The following is a 14,634-nucleotide window of genomic DNA, read 5'->3' on the forward strand; positions in this document are numbered from 1 at the left end:
CAACGGAAGCTGGGAATTGAACCCTCAACTCAGCTAGCATTCTAGCTAGCCCAGCTAGACATTCACTACACTACATTAACACTGCCAAATGCTGGTAAAATGTGAGAGTGGCTGGTAGATTTCAGACACAAAGTCATATTTTTAACATTGGGTGGCAGGTTATTTTAACCAGGAATCTGCTATTGGCTGATACATTTTCACATTTTCAAATCTTAATTTCCACCCCTGCTACAGAAGGATCGTGATGTACTTCTGCTATGAGAAACGGATGTTTATGAACAATCAGTCTAGTCCCTGCTCCCTAATTCTGAATTCTGTACGCTTCACTGTAGATATCATGACGTTTTTAGATGCAATTTGCAATTTTCCTCCTCAATTAAAGAACATTTGTCTGTCTTTCTGCTTCCCAGCAGCTTACCTGTATCTTCTCCTCCCTCCTCCAGGTACTACCACCTGCCTGTGGGCAACCTGCCACAGGACGTGTCCATCTTCGGCTCGGACCTGTTCCTGGCGCGCCACCTGCGCAAGCACAACCACCTACTGTGGCTCTCGCCCACGACCCGGCCCGACCTGGGGGGCAAGGAGGCCGACGACAGCAGGCTGGTGATGGAGAGCGACGACCGCGCCTCGGTGGAGATCAACAGCCAGGGCTGCTACTCTACAGGTGACCCGCTGCAGCAGGGCCACTGTGTATTCTGTGTATCCACAGTTCATGCTGGTTTCTTATGGAGTACATACTGTACTGCCCGTTTCATTTAGAGCCCTGGACGTCTGATGCAGAGTGTTCATACCATTCATGTGTTTTGCTGTACGAGTCTAGGCAGAGCTAGTGTCTTCTTACTGTACATATTCAGATAGCCACTTAGAGCTGCTTTGTTGGTTATGGTTCCGCTTGTATTTTTTTTGTAGAAAGGGTCTGTGGACATCTGTTCTTGTTTAGCTGAAATCACAGAATTCAAATGTTTGTTGAAATATGAAAATGAAAGTTGAAGTGATTGAATCTGCAGCTATTGTTATTATGATGCATATTCTCCCTGCTGTTTGCCCACTGAGTGGGAAAAGCCCTCTTCCTCTCCTCCTTCTGAGCTAATGTCTATTTCCCTGTGATCTCCTGCAGTGTGTGTGGAGCTGGACATTCAGAGTCTGGCGGTCAACACCATTCTGCAGTCCCAGCACGTCAACGACATGGAGGGCGGGGCCAGCATGGGCGTCAGCTTCGACGTCATCCAGCACGCCTCCCTGGAGGAGATGATGTCGGGCAACCAGGCCGCCCCCGCCGTGGCCAGCTATGACGAGACGGCGCTCTGCTCCAACACCTTCAGGTTGGCCTCCCTCATCGGCATGCTCTCACTCCGCTGAGATATGTCTAGTACAGTCATTTCCTGTGTATTAGTCGCATTGTGTATAAGCCACCTGTAGGGCCTTGTTTTATGCAAGTTAGAAGAAGCAAAACCATGTTAATACCATTAACAACTGCCCTTGTGTATTAACCTCATAGCTGAAGAAATTTAGCTAAATCAATGTCTAAATTGCGGCTAATAGTTGGGAAATTACGGCATACATTATATTGCCACTTTGCAGTAATAATTTCACATTGGGTCCTTTTAAATCGGCTGTGGTTTGTCTACATTTGAAACGCTGACAGGATCCTGAAGAGCATGGTTGTTGGCTGGGTGCGTGAGATCACACAGTACCACAACGTCTACGCAGATAACCAGGTGATGCACTTCTACCGCTGGCTGCGATCGCCCAACTCTCTGCTCTACGACCCGGCCCTGCACCGCACCCTGAACAACATGATGAAGAAGATCTTCCTGCAGTGAGTGCACTCATAGTCTCATACAGAACCTTCCCAACTTTTGACACAATCCATGTTCATGCAGTCCCATTCATGGAAGAAGGTGGCAAAACATTTGCTGAAATGATATTAAATTATATTAATTTATATTAAGTGATATTTAAAAAAAAACACTATGAAAGTATCTATCCTGCTGTTAAGTGTGTCTTTGTGAATTTATCTCCAGGATGAGTGTGTAAGTAGCTGTAACTGGCGTTGTTCTTCTGTAGATTGGTTGCGGAGTTCAAGCGGCTTGGCTCCTCTGTAGTCTACGGCAACTTCAATCGGATCATCCTCTGCACCAAAAAACGGCGCATTGACGACGCCATCGCTTATGTGGAGTACATCACCAACAGGTCTGAAATGCCAGCAACCCATTTCCAGACCTTTTGTGGTACAAAGAGAGTTAAAGATGTTTAGAGTTTAATGTGTTGTTGCTCTGTTTCTCTGGCCGGTCTGAAACGTTAGCATTCACTCCCGGGAGATCTTCCACTCCCTCTCGCTCACCTTCTCGCGCTGCTGGGAGTTCCTGCTGTGGATGGATCCAGCCAACCATGGAGGGGTGAAGGGCAAGCTGCCCTCCAGCATCCTCTGCGGAGAGGTAGATATTCACGCTCCCAATACTGCACTGCTGCATCCCCCCCCCCAGACCCACCTACACAAGCAAACATAGGACTGTGTAGTCCGTTATGCGTTATGTACACCTCAGTGGTGTTATGTGTACTACATTCCAAACGTGTGTGTGTGTGTGTGTGTGTTTCTTTGTAGGATGGTGGTGGTAAGAAGAAAAAGGAAAAAGCGGAGGGGGAGGAGGAAGGAAGTGAGGAAGAGGAGGAGGAGGAGGATGAAGAGGAGGTGGGTGATGGGGAAGAGGATGTTGAGGACCTGATTGAGAGCAACTGGAACATCATGCAGTATCTCCCCCAAACGGCATCCTGTCAGAAGTACTACCTGATGATCATCTCGGGTAATGTCTCAACTCTCACTGCTGTCGACATTTTTATCTCGCTCTCTTCTCGTCTTAGACCAGGGGTCGGCAACCTGCGGCTCTAGAGCCGCATGCGGCTCTTTAGCGCCACCCTGGTGGCTCCCTGGAGCGTCTTCGAAAATGTATGAAAATGAATGGGGGGATTTTTGTTTGTTTGTTTTAATATGGTTTCTGTATGAGGACAAACATTCTTAACGTTTTCCAATGTTGTAAAAATGTGCATAATAAATATTAAAGTTCAGCATTTCTGTCAACGAAGGTTTGATAGCCTGCGACACACGTTTCAGGGCGGCGCCGTGCCAGGCAGGTGGCTGTAAACCTAGTTGTAAACAAACCGGCGGGTAGGCCTATGTCTGTATGGGCCATGCCATGGATCCCAAAGGGAAAAAGAGAAAGATAGCCGATGAGATCAGAGAATTTAAGGCAGAATGGACCGAATCATTTGCTTTCATTTCCATTGCGGAAGGATTGCCTGCATGTTTGCTTTGTAATGAGAAGTTGGCGAACAACAAAAAGAGAAAGACATTTAGAAATACATTTTCAGGGAAGGCATGCTACATTTGCAGCCGACTATCCAGTTGGGACTGAGAGAAAAAGTGCGATTGCAGTAGCCTACTTCTGGAGAAATTTTATTTCAACCTGAGAGATATTAAAACGTGGAAAACAACGGTTCACGGATGGTGATTACACGAAGTTGAACTTAAAGCACCATATACAGCGGAGAAGTCACGTGGTGTGTCATTCTCTCCGAGATGCGCTGCAGGGAAAAACATTTAATCATGAAAGCTCACTACCGTATGTAGCCTCGTTGTAGCCTAGCCTACTTAGTTATTTTGATAGTAGGCTAATATAGATAATATACACTTCATATAAGGCTTACATAAGGCTTTTCATTTTTTGCGGCTCCAGACAGATTTGTTTTTTGTTTTTTTGGTCCAAAATGGCTCTTTGAACATTTTGGGTTGCCGACCCCTGTCTTAGACATTCATTTGTCATCTAAGCCAATCCCAGCCTCCGTTACTCAGAACTGTGCATTTTAGAATATGTAGAGAATTGAGTGTGCTTGACCATGTAGAAACATTGATATTGTATATGGTCATGTAAATGATCATCATGCTAATGAGCATGAAATCCAACAGCAAAGTAACAGCATTGAACGTTGGTTGGTTCAGGTAACTTTTCAGTTTTTGTTAATTTGTCACTTTTTATTTAGGTTTTTCCATCCCTGATGTGTAATAAACTATTTGGCCTTTTACACTGATTTGTGATTGGTCCTCTAGCCTATATTGCAGCCGTCTATCACAGCATCGTTTTTTTAAGTAACAGCATTGAACGTTGGTTGGTTCAGTTAACTTTCTAGTTTTTGTTAATTTGTCACTTTTTATGTAGGTTTTTTCATCCCTGATGTGTAATAAACTATTTGGCCTTTTACACTGATTTGTGATTTGTCCTCTAGCCTATATTGCAGCTGTCTATCACAGCATGAGGGAGGAGCTTCGGCGGAACGCTCCCGGGACCACGCCCATCAAGAGGCGCGGTGGAAGCCAGGCCTCTCAGCAGGCAGCAGGGGACAGCAACTCCCTACCTGGTCAGTCGGGGTCCTCATCATTCACCACTACTTTACATATGACTACCAATGACTTTACTCTACTGCAACTGACCCTAGGCAGATGGGTTGGGCCCTTGAGTCGTGGATCTCTCTGAGGTTTCTTCCTATATGTATCTCCAATTCTAGGGAGTTTTTCCTTGCCCCTGTTACTCATGGGCTCTCCTTGAATGTTTAACACTCTGTAAAGCGCCATGAGACATGTGTTATGTTTTGGCGCTCTATAAGTGAAATTAAATTGACATTGAAATATGGTCCACACACACACACATACACACACGTATTTATGCTTGTACTGTAGGTATTGATATTGGAAGTCCGTTAATGGTGCTAATGAAGTGTGTAATGATCCGTCTCTCTGAACCTCCCCACAGGCATGATCAGCTTCTCTCAGGAGTACGTCTCCGGCGAGCTGACCCAGAACTTCTTCACCATCACCCAGAAGATCCAGAAGAAGGTGATGGGCACGCGCAACATGACCCTGCCCTCCGAGATGTTCCCCGTCCTGCCCGGCTCCCACCTGCCCCTCAACAACCCCGCCCTGGAGTTCATCAAATACGTCTGCCAGGTGAGCACCTGACATGTGAACGTACTGCAGGCAATACATGCATGTACTGTATGTCATAGGGGACAGTGGTGGCATACTGTAGCAGATAAGGAGCTGGGCTAGCAAACAGGAGGCAAAAGGGTTGAGGGTTCAATTCCTGGTTGGCACAGTTACGCCCTTTAGTAAGGCACTTGACCCTGAGTTACTCTGGGGAAACTAGCCCTTGTAAGAATTGAGGTATAATCAGGGGGTCAAGGCTGTGTTGATTAGCTTCGGCAAGTTAGCAAGCGCCATTTTCAATTATGGCGCCTCATGGAGCATTTAGAACCAGCTCCGTGCACGAAAATCTAGCCTAGCATCGGCCATTCATTTGTATGGAGGGCGGGACTTAGTCACGCTCTCCAGTTATATATAATACCTCCATGGGTATAATAATGTCAAGTGGTTTTGGATAAGAGAGCAGGCCGGGATGAGTAAGTAAGTAAACGCATCCCCCTCAGGATGCACCTCGGAAGAGATTCGGCCATTTTTTCACAGTAATACTGTAGGAGTTTTAGGATGGGACTAAAGTTACAAATGCACAAGCAGCCAGACAGCTACAATGCTACACTCTTGGGGAATGAACATGGGGGCTCATGAACATGCCCCCAGATTGTAGCGCTGCACCTCGAGAAACAGACATCTATGTGAAAAATCACCAGAATTCCCCTTTAATTATGTCTAGAACAGGAGTGAAGATGCTGTTTTCAGGCATCTCATTTCTGGTGCTCAGGTGCAAGATGCTCAAAGAGTAAGATGTTTCTGGCTCAGGGTAATACTGAAGTGTGTCATCCTCTCAGGTGCTGTCGTTGGATGGCAACATCGTGAACCAGGTGAACAAGCTGAAGCGAGACCTGCTGAGGCTGGTGGACGTGGGCGAGTTCTCCGACGACGCCCAGTTCCGTGACCCGTGCCACTCGTACGTCCTGCCAGAGGTCATCTGCCACCACTGCAACTTCTGCCGTGACCTTGACCTGTGCAAGGACCCCTCCATGGCACAGGTCTGTGTGTGTGTGTGTGTGTGTGTGTGTGTGTGTGTGTGTGTGTGTGTGTGTTGCCCTTTATTCTGTGCAAGGTACAGAAAACTACCACCAGGAATAACTGAAAGTAGCAGGGTGGGATAGTTTTGGAAGGTCAAGCAGAAAGTACACCTACACAGATTATGTGGGAGGAGGGGGGGCGGGGTTAAATGAATGTGAAACTGTGTTTTTATAACACATGACATTAGTTCACCGTCACCAACCTGTAATGTATGCAGCCAAGATGTTTGCCACAAGGAGTCCCCAAACCTCAGAGACTGTAAAATGTAATATGTACATGTACATTCAGAAAGCTCATCTCCGTAGCCACCGATTTCAGAACAGTGAAAGTCTGTGAGCTTTAGGGGAGCGACATGCAAACAGCATGATGAATTTGAACACTAATGGGAGTTGCAGCGATACAGAAACTGGATCTGTTTAATCAGATTTGAGTCATATTTTTAATAGGTTTTTATGAGCGGGAATTTATATTTGAGGCCTTTTATATGTTGCTGTTGCTGCTGCAGTTGTATATGGAGTTCTTCCATGGTAAAAAGGCAGTGTGTGTCTGGAGTGACTTTGGGAGTGGTATCGATCGTTTGGATCCCATAAAGGGACAAAGAAGGGCCATCTGTCCTTACTAACTGATCCTCACTCATTTCCTCTCTGTAGGATGGCAGTGTTCTGCCACAGTGGTTCTGCTCCAACTGCCAGGCCCAGTACGAGACGGACTCCATCGAGATGGCGCTGGTGGAGGCCCTGCAGAAGAAGCTGATGAGCTTCACCCTGCAGGACCTGGTGAGACACAGACCATGCCCACATACTATGCCCATATACTATGCCCACACACACCGCAGTCTCTACTTCAGCTTAGAACCGCAGTGTCCAGTTCCCACCAGTGATCACCCTCTCCACCCCTATCTTTTTATCAGGAGTGTGCCAAGTGCAAAGGAGTGAAGGAGGCCAACATGCCTCTGTACTGCCGCTGCGCTGGCGATTTCAAACTCACTTTCTCAACCAAGGTCAGTGGCATAATGCACCGAGCATCCAGCACTTAAGACGTATCTAACGCCTTAATTGCATCCAACATCAAACATTTAAGATGTATACCGCTTTATCATCAAAATCTCCCGCATTCTGTGGCTGACTTGTTTGATTCCTTTGCTTCCTTCCCGTCTAGAGCTTCTCCGAGCAGATAAGAGTGTTCCGGAACATTGCGGATCATTACAAGATGGGCTTCCTGCAGGAGACCATCGACTGGCTGCTTCTCATGAGCCCCCAGTTGGCCTAATGTGACAAAATCCCTAATAATAGTCATGTTAAAGGGATGGTCCGAACCATCCTTTTAATATTGAGCACACATCGGTGTCTTGTTCTGCAGATGGTGTTGTTCTGCAGATGGTGTTGTTCTGTAAGCTGTAAATATGACAACATGGAGAAATTGTACATAATGAGCGAGTGAAACGGTGAACAGCATTTGTGAAAACATGAAAACAGTTTTATTATGGGGATCTCTGAGATGAATGATGGACATTTTGGTGTTTTTTGTGTTTTTTTGGTAATAAATATTGTCTTTTATATTTAAAAGCATGTGCAGTGATCCTTCCCACTGGTGTTGTCGTCTTGTTTGTCTGCCAAACCGTAATACGTGTTGATGGTCTTATTGATCGCCTGGTGAGTGGCCCATTGACAGCAATAAGAAAAATGTGGTTTCACAGACGGGTAATTGATCTCTAATGTTCCTCTGTCATTTCTGTAATCAGCAGCTGGCAGTTTTGATAAGGTCATTGGTCCTCTTGTTAGGTTTGTTGCTTATTGCTTAATCATCAGAATACACTCCGATTGGACCAACATGTTTTCCCCCCATTGCAGCACAGCAGTTGAAGTGATCACAGATGGATCACCTTGCCCTCAAAAGCTTGTTACTGTGACTTTAAGTTTAAAAAGTTTTCACCCCTGGTTTGACAAAAATAGTAAATACACTTTTGGGCCATGATTCCCGGACACCAAACCCTGCACATCACCACCAACACACCATCCCTACTGTGGAGCATGATGGGGGTACAGCAGAATCATGCTGTCGGGATGCTCCTGGGCAGCAGGCCCTGGAAGGCTTGTTAAGGTAAAGGGTGAAATGAATGCAGCAAAATATGAATATGGAAATTCTAAACTCTGGAGGACAATCTGATTCAGTCTGCAAGAGAAGTACAACTTGGGAGAAGATTTATTTTCCAACAAGACAATGACCCAAAGCACGAAAGCTACTCAGAAATTGTTTAAAGACAACAAGAGGAACGTTGTTGAGTGCCCAAGACTTGACAGAGTGGCCACAAACAATAAGCGTGTCGTGTCGGGGTTCTGTTCTTCCAGTCGGGACTTTTTTTTTTCCGATCATTACCAGTGGACAATACATTATCCCTTACTTAGTAAATTCTTGTCAAAAAAGCCAAATGATATTGACCATGATTCCATTTTTTTTTTTAAAGCAATAAAAGGGCAAATGTCCAAGAGGGTGAAGTGCTTTTTATAGGCACTGTATATCACTGGATCCTGAAAGTGCAGATCACTGATAATGGGATTACCTATAGCATTTCAACATACATCCTCTCTGAACGTGATTGGTGAAAGGCAACCCCATCCTGAGCCCATCTCCTCATTACGCTAACCTCATTGCCCCACCCACAGCTCCATCCATCGTCTCACAAGACTCCGTGTTGGCTGATCGGTCTTCCTGTGGCCTCATAATACAATTTCACTCCTTGAAGTTCACGGGTTAATTCGATCAAGTGCTTTGGAAAGTCGGGGCTGAAAAGGAATTCTTATATTTTCCGATCACATCATTGTTCAGTTGTTCCTGGTAAGGTCTGTTTGTCATTGAGCGCCCGTGCTGGTCAGATCCGTTTCCAGGACCGTGTTCTTTCCCGTTCCAGACAATTATTCAGCTGTAACTAACAAGTGAGGGTTTTTTTCTCCCAATCACCAAAAGGAAAGATCCATTAAATTAAAAAAAAACAAAAAAAAAAAACATTTGGTGTCAGGTTTCTGCCTGAAGTGCTCCATCCATTGTGTCAGGGAAGAAGGCTGAGTGTGAGCCTGCCAGCACTCGTCGCCACAATCTTGTTATGGAAGCTATTTTGTGGGGAGAATAATGACCACATTGTATTTGTTACATGGACCCCTTCTCCCCAGGGAACTTTCACTCCTGTCCTCCAGCAAAACGACATCAATCGGTTTCGGAGATGAAAATGGTTATTGGAAATGAGGAGATGTATTGTCAGAATCACACTTTAACTTTTGGTTTGCACATGCATGTGAGTGGGCTACAGAAATAAACCAGAAAACATACAAATCAATGAAAAGAAACTACAATTTGGATACAAAACAGAATATACTGTAATTCACACTCTGTACTGTAATATAATGTATATTACTATGTTACATGCTGAGCTATGTTTTCATTCTGGCTCTCATTGTATCATGGACAAGCAGAGCCAGGTAAGCAGTAATACTGAACAATTCTGGTTGTGGATAATTCTGTTTTTCCCCCCTGCCAAATATCAATGACATTGAATACAGACTTGACTAAAGTAAGCTATTTATTATACTTAAGGCTTGGTATATGCACTGCAGTTATGGAATGTGTCTCTTGACGGCTTAGTTAATGTTGAGATTATAGATTTGTCCATTGGAGTGATGGTTGTATTCCTTGTCTCAGGCCTATGCGGCTATTTGTGGCTTGACATTTCTTCACTTCTGAAGCAAGAGTGCCACGAACCCGAGCACAGTCACTGTCCTGCTCCACGGCTGAGTGGCATCCTGTAGTGTGCTTGTGGCCGAGGGGTGAGAGAGTGAGCTGTCCATCATAGCGGCACCCCATCCGAGAGGTCTGAGTGCGTGGAGCCATAGCTTGTGAGGGTGAGGTCTGTAACGACGACGTGCTCAATGGGCTCATCAGAGGACTGGAAGAAAGAAATAAGTAAGAACAAACATACCAAGCATACAGACAACATAGAGACTTGATGGTATCTTTCAACATAATCTCATAAAAACTTTACGTTGTCAAATTTCCTCTCGCTGTAAATCTCATTTTTGTCAATGAAGGTCAGCATGATCCAGTCACAGATGATGGAACACTGAAGAAAAAAAAAACATATTTCAAAGTGGTCCTTGATGATAATTCTATTAGGATGCTTGATTAGAAATTAGATTACAAATCATGTGGCACTTACAATTCCAACTGATGTCATAGCTGTTACTGCGTTGATGATAGTTGGGACAATGTTGAATTTTCCAGCCTATAAGCATGTCAGAGTTAAAAGTTGTTTTGTTGTCCCTCTGTACGGATTAAAATAGAAGATTTACCTGCTCCTACTCACATGTCCGTGGACGATGATATCCAGTCGAATCCCGAAGGCCTTGATAAGTGTTCTGTACTCTTCACCATTCTTGCTGTAATACTTGGCAAATCTGAGGAGTTTACATCCAGACAGATCACATTACATCCTAATGTGTGCATTACAGCTAATGCACAGTATGTAAATTCAGCACTTACAAGTCAAATGAAATGTTTATACTGATGGGCCCACATTATGTGACTATTTTTGTAATTTTTTTTATATGGTATTCTATGTTATGTTATTTATCCTTTATTTAACCAGGGTAGTCATGTTGAGACAATAGCCTTTTTTTCCAAGTGAGCCCTGGCTAAAAGAGGCGTAACTAAGAAAAGACATCACATACAAAACTAAAACATACAATACAACACATAAACACCATTCAAGCAACAAAACAGGTAACATACTGTATATGAGTTAAACAGACACTCTAAACACATTCATATTGATAATCTAAAGCGTCTGCTGGTAAACACCCACCTGTAATTGTACCCTGAGTAAGGCAGGTTCTTGCGTGTGTCCAGTCTCCTGAAAGAGTAAGTGGGCACACACGCTAAAGGGTCCACATCAAAATTACACTTCCAGTTAATGAAGACTCCAATCACGCCTCCCTGGAAGGGCAAAAAAAAAGCTATGCTCTGGTCATGTGTTCAATAATAAATCAGATTTACCACTTAACAACTTTAACAACTTTTTTTTTTTTTTTACAGTATGTCTTACAATATGAATTACAACGTGATACCCTATTATAATACGTATTACAGTATGTGTTAGCACAAAGAAATACTCACAGTTCTGCATAATTCACTGAATTTCTCCCTGGCTTGCTCTGCGATGTAGCCCAGCCGGAAGACTGGGCAGTAGCGGTGAGTCTCTTCGTTGTAGTGGCACCGGGGCATATATTTGACCTTTCTCCCAGGTCTAGTGTTTCCCCTAACCATGCAGGAAAATGAAAATAAGCGTTATTTACTGTATCTATGGTCATCTTCTGGTTCAGGTCATACTCGAAAATGGAAATGGGTGGCTAACCTTAATACTTTGAATTTCGGAAAGTGTATGGCATTTTTGATGTATAGAGAAAAGTTGATAGCTTCTGCCAATGGCGGTTCTCTGTGGAGATGAGAAACACAATTAGAATTTCAGGAAAAGCACTCGGCTAGTAAATTGAGTCCACGACATAAAGCATCAGCTGACTGACTCTCAGTGCAACAAAGAAATCAAATGAATTCTACACGTCACCTAACAGCTGCAAAGGCCTCAATAGGACACCAAGACTGGATCTCACATGTCTTGAAGGTGTGATTATAGTACTGCACACAGCGTCCAGTTTGCTGTCCTTCAGGAACACAGTCCTCGGTCAGTCCACAAAGAATTCAGAATTCAGCCTTAAATGCCAGTTTCATTTAGTAGTTAGCAAACTTTCACCTACCATTGCCATCAAGGTTTATTTCCCCAGCAACACAGTCAGAATCTTTTGTGCAGTTTGCTTTGAACACACGGTAGTCCTGATGGGAAAATGTGGGATATGAATTTAAAGGGCATTCTGCAAGTCATAGCAGTTCTGAAATGTGTAACATGCTTTACCAACATGCTGTAGAAGGTGCCATTCAATTCAAAAAGCACATACAATTTTCAACAGGTGTTTATGGCAAAATACCCAATACTTTAGTGTAGTACAGTAATTTCCCGCATATAAGCCGCATTGTGTATAAGCCGCAGGACAGTGTTTTATACAAGTTAAAAGAAACAAAACCATATTAGCACCATATTAACTGCCCCTCTGTATTAACCTCATAGTGGAATTTTTTTTGCAAAATCAATGTATAAGACGCGGCTTATAGTCAGGAAATTACTAAACTACTGTATCGTGTAGTTACTGAAATGAAGAAAATCTGAATATTACAGTATTGCATTCACACTCATTTGCGGTCAATTCAGACTCAATTTGTCAACCAACCAATTCATATTTTTTTCTGAAATTCAAGATGCTGGGTAATATGAAATGAAACCATTTCTTCTTTACAGTACTAAATACATGTTGTTTACCTCTGCACACGTGCCCTGTTTCTGGTCATGTGTGACTTCACGCCTCAAGATGGTGCTGATAACATCTCCGCCCTGCAAAAACAGAAGGCAATATATCAGTAGATAGATAGATAGATGATAGATAGATACTTTATTGATCCCCAAGGGCAAATTCAAGAACCAAAACCAGTACCAAACACATGCCCAATACACAGACATTTATCATTTCTCCATTACCATTCTGACCTCACCGTCATTTTCCCATCCCATTTCCATATTAGAAGTGTAATTATTATAATAAAATTGGCTGTGCATGGTTTTCCATGTTATTAATTTAGTAACCAGAGCAACAGAGGCACAATAATTAAACCATAAAACCATGATGCCATTTTACACTTCAGTCAGTGCTGTATGTGACACTCTCATAGATGTAGTAGATCTGTACCCCTCATGTATTTGATATATTGTCTGCCCACTCCGGTGGGTATACTGAACGCACTTCTATGGAGATAAAACTAAAGGCAGCTGCAAATGGCCCTCCTTCAGACACGCTTTGTGTACCTCAGAAGGATGGACATATTCCACCATGTCCAGCACATTGTCCCCCTGCAGGGCCACGCCTCTCATCATGGTATAGACGGAGCTCTCAGGCCTGGTCTCCGTGTCCTGGTACGCCTTCTGACTTATGAACACATACCTAAGAAATCATGTGAAATATGGACATAATCAAAACACTGTCATTTCCCCTTGGGGATTAATAAAGTATATCTATCTATCGATCGATCGATCTATCTATCTATCTATAAGGGGATATGCACCCATCAGTGCACATAATAATAATAATAATATGTTTATTTATATAACAAAGTTTTAAAAAGATTCATGATGACATGCCTCTTTCCTCACTCTGATCTCATCGTCAGCCAAACATCAAAATACTGGTGTATCTTTCATCAAATCTATTCGTTTGACTTTTTCACAAACGCATGGCAGTATTGGTGCAAATCAGACCAATGCTATACGTGACTTTTCTGGCAAACGCCTGCATTTCCTTTACCTGACGTTTCCCCATTCTTTTTGCAAACTGAAATTAAAATTTAACGTACAAGATGGATCCATTTATAATACACAATGAGAAAAATGTTGGCCACAGTCATCAAGATCAGTCTGATACTGAACATTCCATTTACCATCCAAGACAGTGTGGTCACATTTTATTCACAATCACTGCATGTAGGCTAATGCTCTGCTCAGTAGCAATTTACAATCAATTGAATTTGTAGTCAGTCTCATCTCAGTTTCAGTCTTCAACACCCATTGCTCAGTCAACTTCAATGTGCAGGCCTAGTGTAATGTACACCACAAATCAAACCAACAGCATTGTCAAAAGAGCATCATGCACATTTAGCTGAAGGACAGACAAAGGACTGTAACACCTCTCAGTAGACTTGTTAGTATCAATGTCACAAGAGAAAATATCTTAACTCTGGATGTTTGCAAATAATTAATTTCCTATAATGATATTGGTGCATAAATAAATAAACAAATAAATGCAAGTAGGCTATTATTTGCATACACTGTAGATGAGAGGCATCTTGTTGCAATGATTTTGGCAAATTATGCAAGAAATCTGTTAAGTTCTAAAAAGCAATAGCCTAGATTAAGTTAGATTTGCACCGATAGGTTCAATCATTTTGCTTTGAATAACTTACCAAATGAAGTATGTGATAACTAGAAACTGGACTCCTCGGTATATAACTCCAAGTTTTCTGTTTCTCACCACCATTACCTTAGGAGTCTCATAGCCAAGAAAAAAGCCAAGAAAATATTCCTTGAGAAAGTGTATGACACCCATATTAATTTCTCTTACAGTTTGCCCTGTCGGATGCACTGTCTCGTCGATGAAAATGAATCGGACTCTGACTCACTCACTCACTCATTCTCTGTCCATCTCTCTCATACACGCGCAAACGCGCGCAAGCACGTACACTCACTTGCGGATCGAACGCACTCGCATTCCCCATAACAACTTTTAATTTAATCTAAATCTAAAATGTGAATCTAAGCCCAAATCAAATGTAACTAAATTCTACAGGTGCAGCAATGTAATGGGAATTGCAATGAGTTGAAAACGATGTTCAATTGTTCACCAAAACAAAACGTTTTTTTTGTCAGGCAC

General features: G+C 43.1%; 2 protein-coding genes across 2 annotated transcripts in view; one reads left to right on the forward strand and one right to left on the reverse strand.

Moving 5' to 3' along the window:
* Positions 1–7,620, forward strand: part of pole (polymerase (DNA directed), epsilon) — a 28,871-nt gene extending 21,251 nt beyond the window's left edge. Inside the window, exons 37-48 of the mRNA XM_062542659.1 lie at positions 444–664; positions 1,118–1,322; positions 1,646–1,819; positions 2,068–2,193; positions 2,306–2,438; positions 2,606–2,804; positions 4,282–4,413; positions 4,806–4,999; positions 5,818–6,018; positions 6,709–6,834; positions 6,969–7,058; positions 7,217–7,620. Of these exons, the coding sequence (XP_062398643.1) occupies positions 444–664; positions 1,118–1,322; positions 1,646–1,819; positions 2,068–2,193; positions 2,306–2,438; positions 2,606–2,804; positions 4,282–4,413; positions 4,806–4,999; positions 5,818–6,018; positions 6,709–6,834; positions 6,969–7,058; positions 7,217–7,327 (1,912 nt within the window). The 3' untranslated portion in view covers positions 7,328–7,620. The remainder of the gene's footprint in view (positions 1–443; positions 665–1,117; positions 1,323–1,645; positions 1,820–2,067; positions 2,194–2,305; positions 2,439–2,605; positions 2,805–4,281; positions 4,414–4,805; positions 5,000–5,817; positions 6,019–6,708; positions 6,835–6,968; positions 7,059–7,216) is intronic.
* Positions 7,621–8,291: 671 nt separating this feature from the next.
* On the reverse strand, positions 8,292–14,359 carry p2rx2 (purinergic receptor P2X, ligand-gated ion channel, 2). The gene is made up of 12 exons (XM_062543965.1): positions 14,168–14,359; positions 13,017–13,152; positions 12,477–12,548; positions 11,860–11,935; positions 11,670–11,766; positions 11,460–11,540; positions 11,222–11,363; positions 10,911–11,041; positions 10,413–10,503; positions 10,266–10,331; positions 10,092–10,169; positions 8,292–9,995 (listed from the first exon to the last, which is right to left on the reverse strand). The coding sequence occupies exons 1-12, from the start codon at positions 14,308–14,310 to the stop codon at positions 9,897–9,899; spliced, it is 1,212 nt and encodes a 403-aa protein (XP_062399949.1). The 5' UTR covers positions 14,311–14,359; the 3' UTR covers positions 8,292–9,896.
* Positions 14,360–14,634: the final 275 nt, after the last annotated feature.

The sequence above is a fragment of the Sardina pilchardus genome, chromosome 8, assembly GCF_963854185.1.
Source record: "Sardina pilchardus chromosome 8, fSarPil1.1, whole genome shotgun sequence".
NCBI lineage: Eukaryota > Metazoa > Chordata > Actinopteri > Clupeiformes > Clupeidae > Sardina > Sardina pilchardus.